A 13899-nucleotide genomic window follows, 5' to 3' on the forward strand; every position below is an offset into this window, starting at 1 on the left:
ACAGGCTGCCCAGGGGGGTTGTGGAGTCTCCTTCTCTGGAGACATTCAAAACCCGCCTGGACACATTCCTATGTAACCTTATCTAGGTGTTCCTGCTCTTGCAGGGGGATTGGACTAGATGATCTTTTGAGGTCCCTTCCAATCTCTAACATACTGTGATACTGTGATACTGTGATATAATTTTTTTTTCATTGAGTACAGGGAACACAAAGGCTCTTCCCCATAAGCATAATGCTTACACCTTTGGAAACATGTTCTTTTTGTGCAGTGGATGCAAAGGGCAAGACACACAGTGCTCATTTTAAAGTCAGCACAGGGTAGAGTCTTTCATCCTGCTTCATCCTGCTTCACCCCACTCTACTTGCAGCAAATCTGTCCTGCAAAGACTCTCCATTTTGTCTAACTTCACAGTTCTTCCAAGCTCATTTATTAGTTATTAGTCAAGCCAGACCTCTAGAGCTTACCTTTAGTTATGATCAAGGGGACAGTGTAGATGGCATCAGTGGACACGACACACTTGTAGTTATCTGTATCATCTCAGAAACAGCATTCAGATTAGAAATAAAGAAGTGTTTGAAAAAATTATTTTAAAGTAGAATTATTGCAGTAGACTGACTGCAAACAGGGACGTTTTTATTACTGCTGAGGAATAATATAGTAAGTTTTTCTTTTTTACAGTTTTTATTGTGGGAATAAAAAAAGAAGAAAAAAAAAGCAAGAGCTAATGGCAAGAATAAAAGGTGTGTTACCTTGGCACATACTTCTTAAAATACATTCCACTCGTACCCACTTTCTCTTTTCCATGTTACATCAGGCTTTGGTTTACATTGAACTTTAGCTCATAATATTGCTTTGTCTCCTAAAATTCAAGAAGAAACTTTGGAATTAACAAATGAATGAGTGAAATACAACAGAGGCCTGTTACCTACTTTGTCTACTTTCACTTTAAATACATGGTTTCTTTTCCTGCCAGCTTTATGGAGATCAGATTAACCGTGTTTTACTTTACTTACTGTACTTCTTACAACCTCACATCCATCACAGATTCTACTTTGGGAATGAAATTTGTTCATTAGCAGCACCCTGCACACTGACAGGAATGATTTCTGATTTTTTGTGATACGTAATAAAGACTCACATGATCTTTCTGTCCCTATGGACAGTCACAGATCTGTTGTATGGGAGAGATTATACACGACCGAAAGTCTTATTTACATATGCATTAAAGGTGAAACTCTTCCAGCCCCAGACTCTTCCCCAAAGCATTTGATCACAAGTTTTGCAGAAACAAGAACTGCAGTATTTAAATCAGTAAGGACCACCATTTTAACAGTTCCTCCTTTCATCTTACAAATGGAATTCCCTTTACTCCTAGTTTCTTTTGCACAATCAAAATTTTCATCCTCGGCCACAGATTTTCTGAACATGAAAATATTACAGTTAAGATCCAGGAGTCTGTGCCAGCTAAGGAGCAGAAATGGCTGGTGAGAAACAGATATTTTCTAAATCGTTGGGCTATTACCTTTCGTTATCCTTCAGTCAGGAAAGCAAGTACTGTGTTAGAAAAATTACCCTTAACAGTAAGTGATGAGCTTTTGGAAGCCTTGTCAAATTACAAGAGTTCCTGTTTCTTGATAGGACTGGAACCAACTTCGAGAGTCCAAAAGGTTGTGCTTGAAGGATGCGACACTCTCTTACTTCCCATCACCGTGACTCAATGTGCCCAAACCTTGACTGTGGGCAAGAAAGAAAACAAAATGGTAATGCAAAATGCTGTGCTTAGTAACACAGATATACCACAGGCACTCTGCAGAAAGATTAACTTCACTCATAACACACATATACACAGAACGGGGTGATCGCACTGTATTTACTATGGATGCGATTAACAGAATCTGTGCACATTTACAGAGCAAAACAGATCTCAAAGCAAAGATTTGTCAGTACCACAACAAAGACTTGGTGCAAGTGAACTGTAATTTCAGTTTCAGAAGACAGAGTTTGACAAGTTTGACTAATTCTTTTGTAGCTAACTGAATCATCCCTACAATATTCTTTTTGCAGCTCTTTTACTCTTGGTTTTAAGTGCCTCAAGGAGTTATACTTGAGGCTGATACTTCACAAAGTTCCTTTCTTGGAAAGGAAGGAATGGAAAAACAAAGCAGATGAGACTAAAGCTATTCATCTCACACAGCCGATTTCCACCCTGCCTGCCCACAGTCATAGAATATGAAGTATTAGGACATTCTTAAGAATATATGCTTACATATATTTTATCTTTTTTTTTTTTTTTTTTCCCAAGCTGCTAAGGTCCTGATCATTCCTACAAAAAGATAGAAGCTTTCAAGGCCATTAGTGACCCTTCTGTGTTCCTCAGCTCACATGAAGTCCTGCAGATAGTTGCATTCCTAGGAAGATACCTGGGTCCCTTTACACCGGACATGTAAGACTTCAAGTAATCCAAAATTTAGATACATACTGGCCTCTTTTGGGCTATGATGTTTCACCCTTCACACTGGCTTCAGCAGTTTACCATTCTTGGAATAATAGGATGATAAAACTTCCAAGTACGAGGCTAAAAGGAATAAATCTTCTGTAGGCCAAATGGATACCATTTTTTTAAAAAAACCCCAACAAACATTACCTCCCCAACCCCCGATTTTGCTACAATTGATTGTGACATCATTTCAAAACTTTGATCAAAGGCAGACTATTAAACAATTTAACAGCCATGTTAAAAGAAAAATATGTGGGTTTGGGTTTCACACAGTTAAACATTCAGCAAATCCTGCTTTGGTGTTTAAGTCAGTCCTCTGTGCTCCTTTCACACCTCAGCGAAATGGCCAGGCTTTGACTTTGTTTATTTTTAAGTTCTACTGGCAGCAGTGTCCACCATTTCCAAATCATAGAAAAATAGAATAGTTAGGGTTGGAAAGGACCTTAAGATCATCTAGTTCCAACCCCCCTGCCATGGGCAGGGACACCCCACACTAAACCATGTCACCCAAGGCCTCATCCAACCTGGCCTTGAACACCGCCAGGGATGAAGCATTCACAACCTCCCTGGGCAACCCATTCCAGTACCTCACCACCCTCTCAGTAAAGAATTTCTTCCTTATATCCAATCTAAACTTCCCCTGTTTAAGTTTGAACCCGTTACCCCTTGTCCTCTCACTGCAGTCCCTGATGAATAGTCCCTCCCCAGCATCCTTGTAGGCCCCCTTCAGATACTGGAAGGCTGCTATGAGGTCTCCACGCAGCCTTCTCTTCTCCAGGCTGAAAGGATGTTAGAAAACCAAAGAACATAAAAATCTGGCCACAGGCTAACAGGAATAATTCTAAGGGTAAACTTCTGAAAAAGCAATAGAAACACCCCCCTCTTACCCCTCTAGGAATATGCCATCTTTCCTGATGATTATAAGATGATTTCTGCTAGTCTAAGAAAGAAAGGGAAAGGTAAAAAAAAAACCCCAACAAAACAAAACCAACAACAACAACAAAAGGATTCCAGCAAGACATAGGCTCTGTGCTCCCTTCTCTAGGAGTTAGTGTTATTAACACAGATGCATTTCTCAAATCAGAGATGTGTGGAAATGGGATTGGTAATGCTGCAAAGTGGATACAGTATTTCTTATTACTTGTCTAATGAATCTATATAAAGGAACAAAATTTCACTTTCCTCTTCAATATTCTAAGTCAGGAACAAATTCAGAGAAACTGGTATCTGGGCTGGAAGTCACATTTTCCCCCAATAAAAACAAAACACTGCCAACCCAATCCAATTCCTCACACCTATCCAAACTGACTCAAAACCCAAGCAGTCCTTTTCCATGTTCATTTCACAGCGCTTGTGAATCTTCCCTCATGCTTCCGTTCTTCCTCCAGCTACTGTGGCACGTTAAGTGGGCATGTGCTTATGCAGACACCCTGCTGCGGGGGAAAACCAATGCAAATGAATGAGATGATCTTTCATTTTGGACTTTTAAGTCTGACCACACTGCCAGACACAGACCTCAAAAAGGGAAGGAGTGACTCTGGACGACCTTTTCATTACCCTGACCTTTGTGATGCTTGGGTGTTGCTCTTCATATTCCTCACAACAGCCTAAAGACCAAGAAGCCAATAGTGGATGTAGCGAAATCAATCACGTCTGGTTTTCCTTCTGACACAGGAGTCAAAGCTAATTTACATGAGGAGGTTTCTGTTGTGCTGTTGTGCCTTATTAGTTCTGACTTAATTCCCTGACAGTCTTCCTTGTGTCCACTACAGAGGCAAACAAGCATGCAAAGAAGAAAGGGCACAAGCACCTATGCAGGATTTTTTCCCTCTAATCTCTGGAGAGAAGTACTTTCTTTGCCTTTTCATAGGAAAGCAGACACCCTGCAGCTGATACTGGGAGTAGGGGAGCTAAGGTCAGACACAATAAGAGAATTTTGACTCAGGCAAACATTACTGTTTCCCAAAGGATAAATGCCTTTAGTAAGATGCACAGTACTGCAGACTTCTCTATCCCAAAATTTCTGAGATGTACTGAGATTTAAAAGTAGGCAGAATAGGCTGAGCCCTCTGGATAGCATCTAGCAAGACAGGCTCTCTTTGAGGGAAGATACAATCCCTGGAAAACACTGGCTATCAACATTTTGGGCTAAAACTAGTGCAATAAAGTGACTTATTTAGCTTTATTTTAAGCCTAAGAAGCAACATGCAGATTAAGTGATGAAGAAGCAATAAGGAACAAAGGCTGAGTAGCATGATCCCATGGAGTGAAATGACCTGGAATTGCAATACCTGAGTCTTTTGCCTGACTGTTTACGCTTTATCTTCTCAAATGCCCTAAGCCATAAGGCCAGCTCTGTTGCCCACAGAGCTTTTAATTTTGAGTAAATAATTCAGCCTTTTTCTGCATTGATCTTTACTATTAGCTGAATGAACCTGGCACTGCTGCTCTGCTGAGAATTATATGGTGCGCAAGCTTAGGCAGGTCTTCTACACCAAAGTTAATTGTACCCCGTTCTGTGACTTTGACACCATGCCATGAGGGTGTGGCACTGGTTGTATCCAGGTGCTGGAGTCTGGTCTGTATCAGTACTCAGAGGAGAGTGGACTCTTTCCTTGCCTGAAGCAGAAAGGATTTACCTCTTTGTTAATATCTGAAAATCACTTGGAGATGTTAGAAATCAATGGTTGTGTTGCCTAGAGCATGCAGTTCTCTCTATCTGTCCCTTACTCACGAAGCTGCGTTCACTCACGTATTTCTTCTGTGCTTTTGAATGGAGCTATTTTCATGCAGGACTCCTGAGCTGCCCTACATTATCCTGAGTTGATAGTCACACTCATAGACATCAGCAAATATACATCTACAGACTTGGCAGAAGAAAAAAGGTTATCCCCAGTGTATCTCAAAGCATTATTTTTTTTTCTCTCTAGCAAATGTGACGCACATTTCATGTCAAGCATAGAGACAATCATAGTTATGGCTAACAAACTGTAGATTTACCATTTCTCTTCATTTAAAATGGTTTCCAGGAAATGACACATAAAAAATAATAGCGCAAGTCCACTTCTAAAACCTGTTAAACTCACCAATTAACAGGTATACACTTCCTAAGACCACATGTATGCAAGCTACATGGTTCCTCCACTGCAAAGACAGTAGGTCCCGTTTAGTGATCTCTTCAGTCTCAAGCTCTTTTGCAACTGCAAGTTCACAGGTTAAGATTTTCCAAAGTAGACTAATTGTAGTGGAAATGTGCAGAATTGTTAGCTACTTCTGAAACTCTTGAAAGTAAATATGACTGCTACATAGTTCCAGAATAATTTGACTAAGTCATCTTTATCTTGATCCTTCAGAGACATGAAGGATCCTTCAGCTTTACCTGGAGACAACTCTTACTCTCAAGTGCAATATTAGTTTTTGTTCTTACATAACTGTGTACCTGCTGATCTCAGAGAACCTACAAAAGAACAGAGTGTATCATTAGTCTGTTACCATGACAGAAGCATAAACAGGGTAACACTGCTTAAGTGCGATGGCCAATGACCAACTGACCAGCAAACAAGTGAGGCACTGAGCTAGGCTTTGCCCTGTTCACAAAGTATGAAAAAGCTTATGGAATAGACATCACAGTTGATTCTAAATAAAATCATCTCAAGTTTTGTTGTATGCTAACCTACATAGAGAGAGGAATTCAGTCCTCTGGGGAACAACTTTGCAGGCATTAATGCTGCAGTCTGCAGTACAAAGACACCTAGGCATGGAGCTGAAGAGAGTGAAGGACATGTGCTAGGAATTTTCTTTTAACAGGGAGAGGGTGCCCAGTAAAAAGAGAAGTCTAATAAGACACGTAGCTCCACTTAATTCCTATTGTCAGCTCAGTTTCAAACCTATTGACTACAGAAGCAGCAGCCCCACTCATCTCAAGCGCTTCTGCATGGCCACAGCTCCTTCCTGCTAATCGCAGACCCCAAATGCTATTAAAAAAAAAAAAAAAAAGGAGAGAGAAATACATTAATTACAGTAAGACTGAAGAGTAAATAGGAGGATTAGCTCCAAATCTGTTAAACAAAATAACAAGGCATTTCAATATTTTGATCCTGACCAAGTGGCATGCCCTTGCCTGGTGTGAGATGGCAGCAGTGCAGCCCTCATAACCAGACTGTGCAACTAGGCTGACACTTGCTTTGTACTAGTGAATGAAAGCAAAGCAGCCTGATTTTATCAATGGACACTTGCTCAGGACATTCCACATATGTAGAACGGGAGTGGAGAACAGGCTAAATTTCCTTCATCGGTATAAATCGTTCTCTTATACTGAAATCAGTGAAGTATTGCCAAGTAATATCTGCTGAACATCTGTGCAAGGACCTCTAAAAGTTAGTATCTTAGAGCCCTTTATACTTTGTTTGCCATAAAGCAATTAACTGCTAGAACTTATACACAGAACTTCGCTCCTATATGCACACTCCTATCAAACATCAAAAAACATGATTTAGCAGATGCACAGGAAGCTGATGACAGAACAAGTAATTTTATTCACTGAGTTATGACACTGAAGGGCACTGAACAGCTGAAAACATTTATAGGGATTTCCACTTACAATGTTATCCAGAACATCAGTGGTGCCTCTTTTATTTCTAAGGAGTACTTAGATGGAATAGTGTTCTCTCTTTGAAAGAATCAGTAGCAATGGGGAGAATACAGCTAGCAAGGTTTACATAAAACTAACAGTCATGTTATGCTCAAAAGCTTAAGTTTATTGCTCTATTTAATGAGTACCACCAGTATTTTTGAAAAGAATGCCAGTTCTTCCTGCTAGCTTCTCACTGAAGAAAATATTTTAAATACAGCAATAAAATCAAGTGGTTTAAAGATAACACATTTTGCCACACATTCATGCAAACCCTGCTGACAGGATTTTTACAGGTTCATGGATACAGCGTAAACACAAAGATGGGTACTGAAATACTGGGAAACTTTCCCCACAGTGATGAAGTTGTAGGCATAACATTTCAGGCCCTACCCTGCACCTACTGATGTCAATGGCAAAATCTCAGTGGGAGCAGGATCAGCCCTTATTGTTCTGAGAGCTGCTTTACCTTCTCCTGATTAGGAAGTGCAGTAAATTCTCAGAATCTCCTGCACTAATAAAAGCAGTGGGTTTTGGTTATTGTTACAAATAAAGAGAAGCAAAAATATTTTTAGTAGATCATTACAGCTTCTATTCACGAACCACTCATCTTTCATGTTAAGGGTCCTGTGCACCTCCATTTTCCTGTGTTCAATAAAGTATTTAAACATGTGCTTACCTCTAAGCAAAAAGCACAAACTGAAGTCTTTACAGCCTGATTGAGGTCTAAAAAGAAAAGCATGGGCAGCAGTCTATATTATTGAAAAGGAAACATTGCTGGCTGGACTAGTGATTACAATGGGCTAATGATTGTCTGAATTTGGTTTAAGGGCAAATTTATCAGAAAGCAGCCAGCACATTCACAATGATTTTTTTTAAAGCTCTCTATAGGATTTGCATGAATTTAAACGAGCACTGGGCACCTCATCACCCTCAAAGTTTTGAAACTATTTCAATTTCATATAATACAAGTGTTTTTATTACATTTTTAACAAAGATTGATTTAACTCAGCAAATTCCTCACCCGATTTTAAACCTCAAATTTCAGGGGAAATTGTATTCGGATTGTCATCTGACTACGTAAAAAGAGAAAGTATTCGCAAAAATCAAATCTGGTGGCTGAATGAGATACCAAAATATTGACAAAGAAAAGGTAAAGCATGAAGAATTTCTGTTCAGATTAACTTCTACTATGCTCCTCAGATTCACCCAGCTGTCATGACACTGGGGCACATTGCTGGTAAGATCTAGAGGTAAGAATTTGACTCATATCACTGAAATATTTTCCCCCTCTCCCCCTTAGTTCTGATAACACTGATGATGGACTGCTTTAGAAAAAATAAACAAGCAAAGATGATGTATGAAACATCATTTCAATGTGAATTTACTTGAACCTTTCAATGCAGAGGCTCAGAAGGTTTACAATATACACAGTATTCGGTAATTTTATATGTAAAAACAATCAGAAATAGGCAAAAAGTTACTTCCAAACTTAGTCAATATACGCCACATTTTAGCATGACAATTCAAAAAGTTTCACACTGTATTTGAATATATTAGCAATGATCTTTCAAAAATAGCAAACTGAAGACAGTGGATTTTTTTCTGGGTTTTTTTTTCTTGCTTTTGTAATAAATGAAGCTACTTATTCTTATTTACAGTATAAATAAGCCTTTTTTTGGTGAAGATTATGTCCTGTCACATATGTTTAAGACAAGGCGTATCTCAGCTCTTAAATGTCAATGCAAACAAGAGCATAAAAGCAATATCAAAGTAAAATAATATATTTTTCCAGCTAAGACAGCCAGGTTACCATGTGTCTCTTATCAGATCTGAAATATATCTGAATGCAGTCAAAACTTCTCTTGGTTTTAGCCTTTAGGAATATCATGAACATTTATTCTTCTGCAGCTCTAGAAAGCTGTTTTCCATACAAGCTCATGACATGATGGACAAATTGATACTGTTCACAAGTCTGGATCATTCCTCCCCTGAAAAGGAAAGAAAAAAAGGGGAGGGAAACAGTAGCCTTATTACATGCAAACATATGAGGAAGTGGCACAGCTAAAATGAAGCTTGTTACACACAAAGGATCTCTTCCAAAGATTCCTGAAATAAGTGAGAAGTCCCCATTCATTGATTGCAATCAGTTTACAGACTGACCTCCAGTTCCATTTTGAAAGTCTCTGCTAGCCAAGGAACAGAAGGTAGTCAGAAAGGAATGGGCTTTACCTTCATTTTTCTTTGCAGAGGCCCTCATCCAGTAAGGCAACACCATTGTCATTTACATTCACATCACTGGAGCACCTACAGTCCAAGCACCATCTTAAACACCATGAAAAGCAACCCCCACCCCTATGCTCTAGACAGATAGATGGGAGCAGGGGGAATAAAGAGGGCAACTAGTTTATCCAACATTTCATAGCTGCATTAGGGACTGAATAGAGGACCAGGCCAGCTGAGACAACTGACGCATCATACAATTTTCGCATTCTGGAATGAGAGTTCTTTCCTCCATGCCATCCCGCATTGATCATTTGGCAAGTTCACCAGGGAACTAGGGGATGGCCAGCAGGTTTTAGAACAGACAATGGAACTTTAATGGAAGACACTCAGATTTGTAACTGAATTGGCTGCTATGCACACCTTGATTGGTAAGATCCCAGCACAGAAATCTGTTTTGGTTCAGCTTTTAATTCAGCTTTTGCTGTTCTCTTTAAAACTGCAAACATGAAAGGAAATGCAAGCAGAATAGTCTGCTTTTCCATATATCATTAGCCTCTGTATATTTGCAAGTGGCATATTAATCAACACGAGTACTACAATGGGAGATAGAAATGAACAAAAAGAACTAAAAGTTGTCCATTTTAAGCAGATTTTACTAACATTTAAAATTCTGCTAAGAGTACCTCAGCAACAGCGATAAGAGCTCTTGATAACCTATTATAACTAAACCCCATGATTCAAATTCACAGAAGATGTATGTAGAATTGTGCCAGCATTGGTGCTGGTGCACAGATGCCAAGAACACAATGCCAAAAGGAGGCTGAAACAAGTAGGACTGAGGAACATGGGAATCCATGGGTGATCAAAGCCAACCAGATTGTGTCAGTCTGAGGGAAAACACACATGGTGCATTCCATCAGAAACCTTCACCAGAGGAAATGAATGAAAAGTTGCTTCCTTTGGGCCAGATGGATAGCAGACTGCTAGCACCCTTCGTGGGGACTACCCTTCTCTACAGGGTTCAGCTTCACCTGAATTAAGCTTCACCTGTGAATTGTGGGTCACACAATAACCATACCAGTAAGGTGTAGATGAGTGTGCAAGTCAACCTCATCCTTCAGCCTTTTGAAGTTATTTTGTTAAGCGGCTGCTTGAAGTAACACTTGACAATGAGCATGGGATGGCAGGAACCCATGCTCCAACCTCTCATCAACAAGCAAAGGCGGAAAACACACAGTATTTCAAAAGAAACTATTTCCTAGCTAAGCATCTCCTTCCCATCTCCTCTACTTAATATAAGCTAACAGTCAAGCTGTTTCTGAGCCCTCCTGTGCTGCACACAGCACTGAAATATATTTATGTCTGTCCATGACACACAAGGAACGTTAGTCATATCTGGCAATTACTTTCCATGCAATTCCATGAACAGTGGGGTTGCACCCTGAAGTTGTAGCAACAGAAGCACCAGGGTGGCCGCTAGAAATTATTTTCCTTTTTATGTGGTTTCTTGCTATGTGGTGGCTTCCTCCCCTTCCCACATGCACATCATGACACGTGCTTGCTGTCCAGGCTTTGGCACAGAGAAGAGAAATTACATTTTCACTCCTACTTGCCACAGAAACCTTCCAAATCTGAGTTACATTGTGGGAAATAACAGCAAATGTCTCTCAGCACTGTGGGAAGGATGCAGGAATGATCACTTCCTCTCCTTAGTCAATACTGAGTTATTTTAGGACCAATCGCTGGCCAGTGGTGCAAAGCCCAGTGCACAGAATTTTTCCAAGGGATCTTCAGCCTCACAGCAACCTCAAAGGTGGTTCTCAGGGCTAATGTCAACTCCACTACTTCTGTGAAGCAGTGAGGTGCATTCCTTTATATATCTGCTCTGGTCTACACCCAGCCCTCTTTCCCTAAGTCCTTAGTGACTCCTTCCCACCCACCCTATTTTCTCTAGCTAGTAACCACAAGACAAGAGGATGAGACAGAGTGGGCCTTCCTCCCTGTAGCTGCTTGGATACCGTATTGTCCTTTCATGTTGCTTCTGAAGTCACCCAAAGCTTTTGTGGGGGTTTAGTGAAATGACAGAGGATGGCAGCCTGACTGCCAAGAAACTACAAGGCCAATTTTCCAGATGTTGAAGAAACCATGCTCTTTTGTAGCAAGGATGGTGATTTAACTGTTTTCCATTTGGAGTATTTTTCCCCATGACATTCAAATGGCTTTTTTCCTATCCCACCCCACTCCTAAGAAGTGCATGGCAGCTACAGAGGTCCCTGTAGTCCTCCTTTCCTTCGATGGCATTCTTTGAAGTATGATCTCCCTTTTTCAGCCTCTGTAAATGACTGCCAGTTCCCCTCACCCTGCAAAGCTAGTATTTTCAATTGGCCCTCTGTATCACGCACATTTGTAGGCATGTGTTGTCAACCTTTATTTGTATGGCTATTTTTTCTCTGCAACATTAGTCACAGATACACAGATATTTCAGATCCAGCCAATTATTTCACTGGGTCATGGATAATGAGCACTCAATATTCATATTCTGGTATACTTCTCAAGAAGCCTTTCCTTGTCTGTCCTGAAATCCACTGAAAGAGCCAAACCTCCAAGCCTCTATAGGTCCCTGTCTATCAGCGCCTCAGCAGGGCAGCAAGTATTTCATTTTCTGCCTCCCACTGAGCATAATTTCTCCTCTGAAATAAAGTTCAGCGTGGGGTTGAGGTTCTTTTTTTTTTTTTTTTGTCTGCTCAGAAAAATCTCTGGTGCATTTTTCGTGACATCCCCTAACTACATTTATCATTATCATTAGAGAGAGCACTGAGACATGTTTTGATGGCACTTGAAATCAGTGGGAGAGGAAAAATAACATCTCTGGTACAAAACTCAAGTCTGTTTACTTTATAATTAAACTCAAGGTGGTGTGCTAAGAAATGCTTAACTGTAAACCATTGAAATTCTGGGGAATTTCACAGCTCCTTTCATATGTATGCAAACACTCCAGGCTGTCCATACTCTTCCTCTCCCTGCAATGTCCCAAGCAGTCACGCCCTCTCAACAGTGCTCACAGCTCCGAATATACAAGGCCAGTTTTCTTTACTCCCCCAAATGAACAAAATGCTGATCTGTGGCTCTGCACTTAAGCACAGAAGACCTTTGAGCCTTTGCTTCTGTACGAACATGGGGCCAATTCCTCAGCTGGTGAACGACCATCCCTTGCTGCACCGAGCTGTGCAGCTATGCTGATTTTGATGCCACTTGTGAATCTAGCTCACCTCTGCGGCTATTCATTAAGGCTTACTGCTCATAAAATAGACAAAGATTACAAGTCAGAACTGCTTAGAACATGAAAACATCCTCCGATGTTTCCTTTTTTGGCCTCCATGTATGCTTGTTCCTCCTCTCTTCCCACTTGTTTCTCCTTCAGTTAAGGGAAAGATTACCATTTTTATTTTTCTGGAAAGAAAACAGGCTTTCTTACCTGTCTAACCGTAACTGGCAGGCTGTTCGCAATATGTCAACTATGCCCTCGCTCTTCAGCTGTTTACAGCAGACACTAGTTGCAATAAAGCAGCCAGTCCTCCCGATGCCTGCACTAAGGTAAGGAAAAGCAGAGAGAGGCAGTGGAGATGTTAGAATGGCTTTGGAACTTTCTTGTTTAATGAGTGCCATTAAACCAGCAATCAAACCCCATCATCCTTTCCTCCCACCAGCCTTTGCCAGGGCGCTTGCAAATATAAACCCGTAACTAGGAAAAGATACTAACTTCAACGGGAGAACAGAATAAAGCATGAGCCACTCACAGCAGAAGAGTGAACACTGCACATACAGTGCTAAAAATGGAATATTAGTGGGTACCATATGACCCAATATGTCATTGAACCTGTCACTGAACCACTGTAAGCAAGCAGTTAAACAGTACTTCTGAGTTAGACTTAGTTTGAGGGCAAAACTTGCTTTGAAGACAACCTTTGTTTTGAGATTCTTCATCCTAATAGCTTCTTTGAAAGCTATTTTCATTCACATGTACAGTAACAAAAAAAAAAAAAAAAAAAAAAAAGAAAACGAACAAAAACCAAGCCAACAGCCCTTGCTTAAATAATTAGAGCTAACAGCACTATGGCAAATGTGAAGTCATTTGCTGATCAGATCTACAATTCTTTGAATTAGGGAAGGATACAACAAATTAGTATTAAAGAAATTTCTCTCTTTCTTGAGCACCTTTATACTGATTAAGCCCTTGCTTAATGACCAAAATTGATTTTATTCTCAAAGGCACAGTGCTATTGAAGCTGTGAATTCTTCTTATCACCTAATAAAAAAACAGCAGCTAAAGCTGAAAGATCTTATGTGTTAAATAATTAAGTGAGCATACTCAGGAATAACTACTTGACACAACCACAAGAAATCCTGCTTCCATTTAAACTGTGCTAAAGTTGTAATACAAAAACACTGCAACAAGTCTACAAGGAACAACAGATTAGCAGTTAGCTGCTACTCGCAAAGTCCTAATACTGTTTTTTTTGACTGTATAAACAGTTTTTTTACTCTG

General features: G+C 40.1%; 1 protein-coding gene across 1 annotated transcript in view; it reads right to left on the reverse strand.

Annotated features, from left to right (window-relative positions):
* Positions 1 to 9024: 9024 nt before the first annotated feature.
* The window catches only part of PTPN5 (protein tyrosine phosphatase non-receptor type 5), a gene marked incomplete at both ends in the record, with an annotated part of 33077 nt that continues 28202 nt past the window's right edge, over positions 9025 to 13899 (reverse strand). The window contains 2 exons of the mRNA XM_080619133.1: positions 9025 to 9118; positions 12829 to 12942. Of these exons, the coding sequence (XP_080475259.1) occupies positions 9025 to 9118; positions 12829 to 12942 (208 nt within the window). The remainder of the gene's footprint in view (positions 9119 to 12828; positions 12943 to 13899) is intronic.

This window comes from Psittacula echo (assembly GCF_963264785.1).
Source record: "Psittacula echo genome assembly, chromosome: 5".
In the NCBI taxonomy this organism is placed as follows: domain Eukaryota; kingdom Metazoa; phylum Chordata; class Aves; order Psittaciformes; family Psittacidae; genus Psittacula; species Psittacula echo.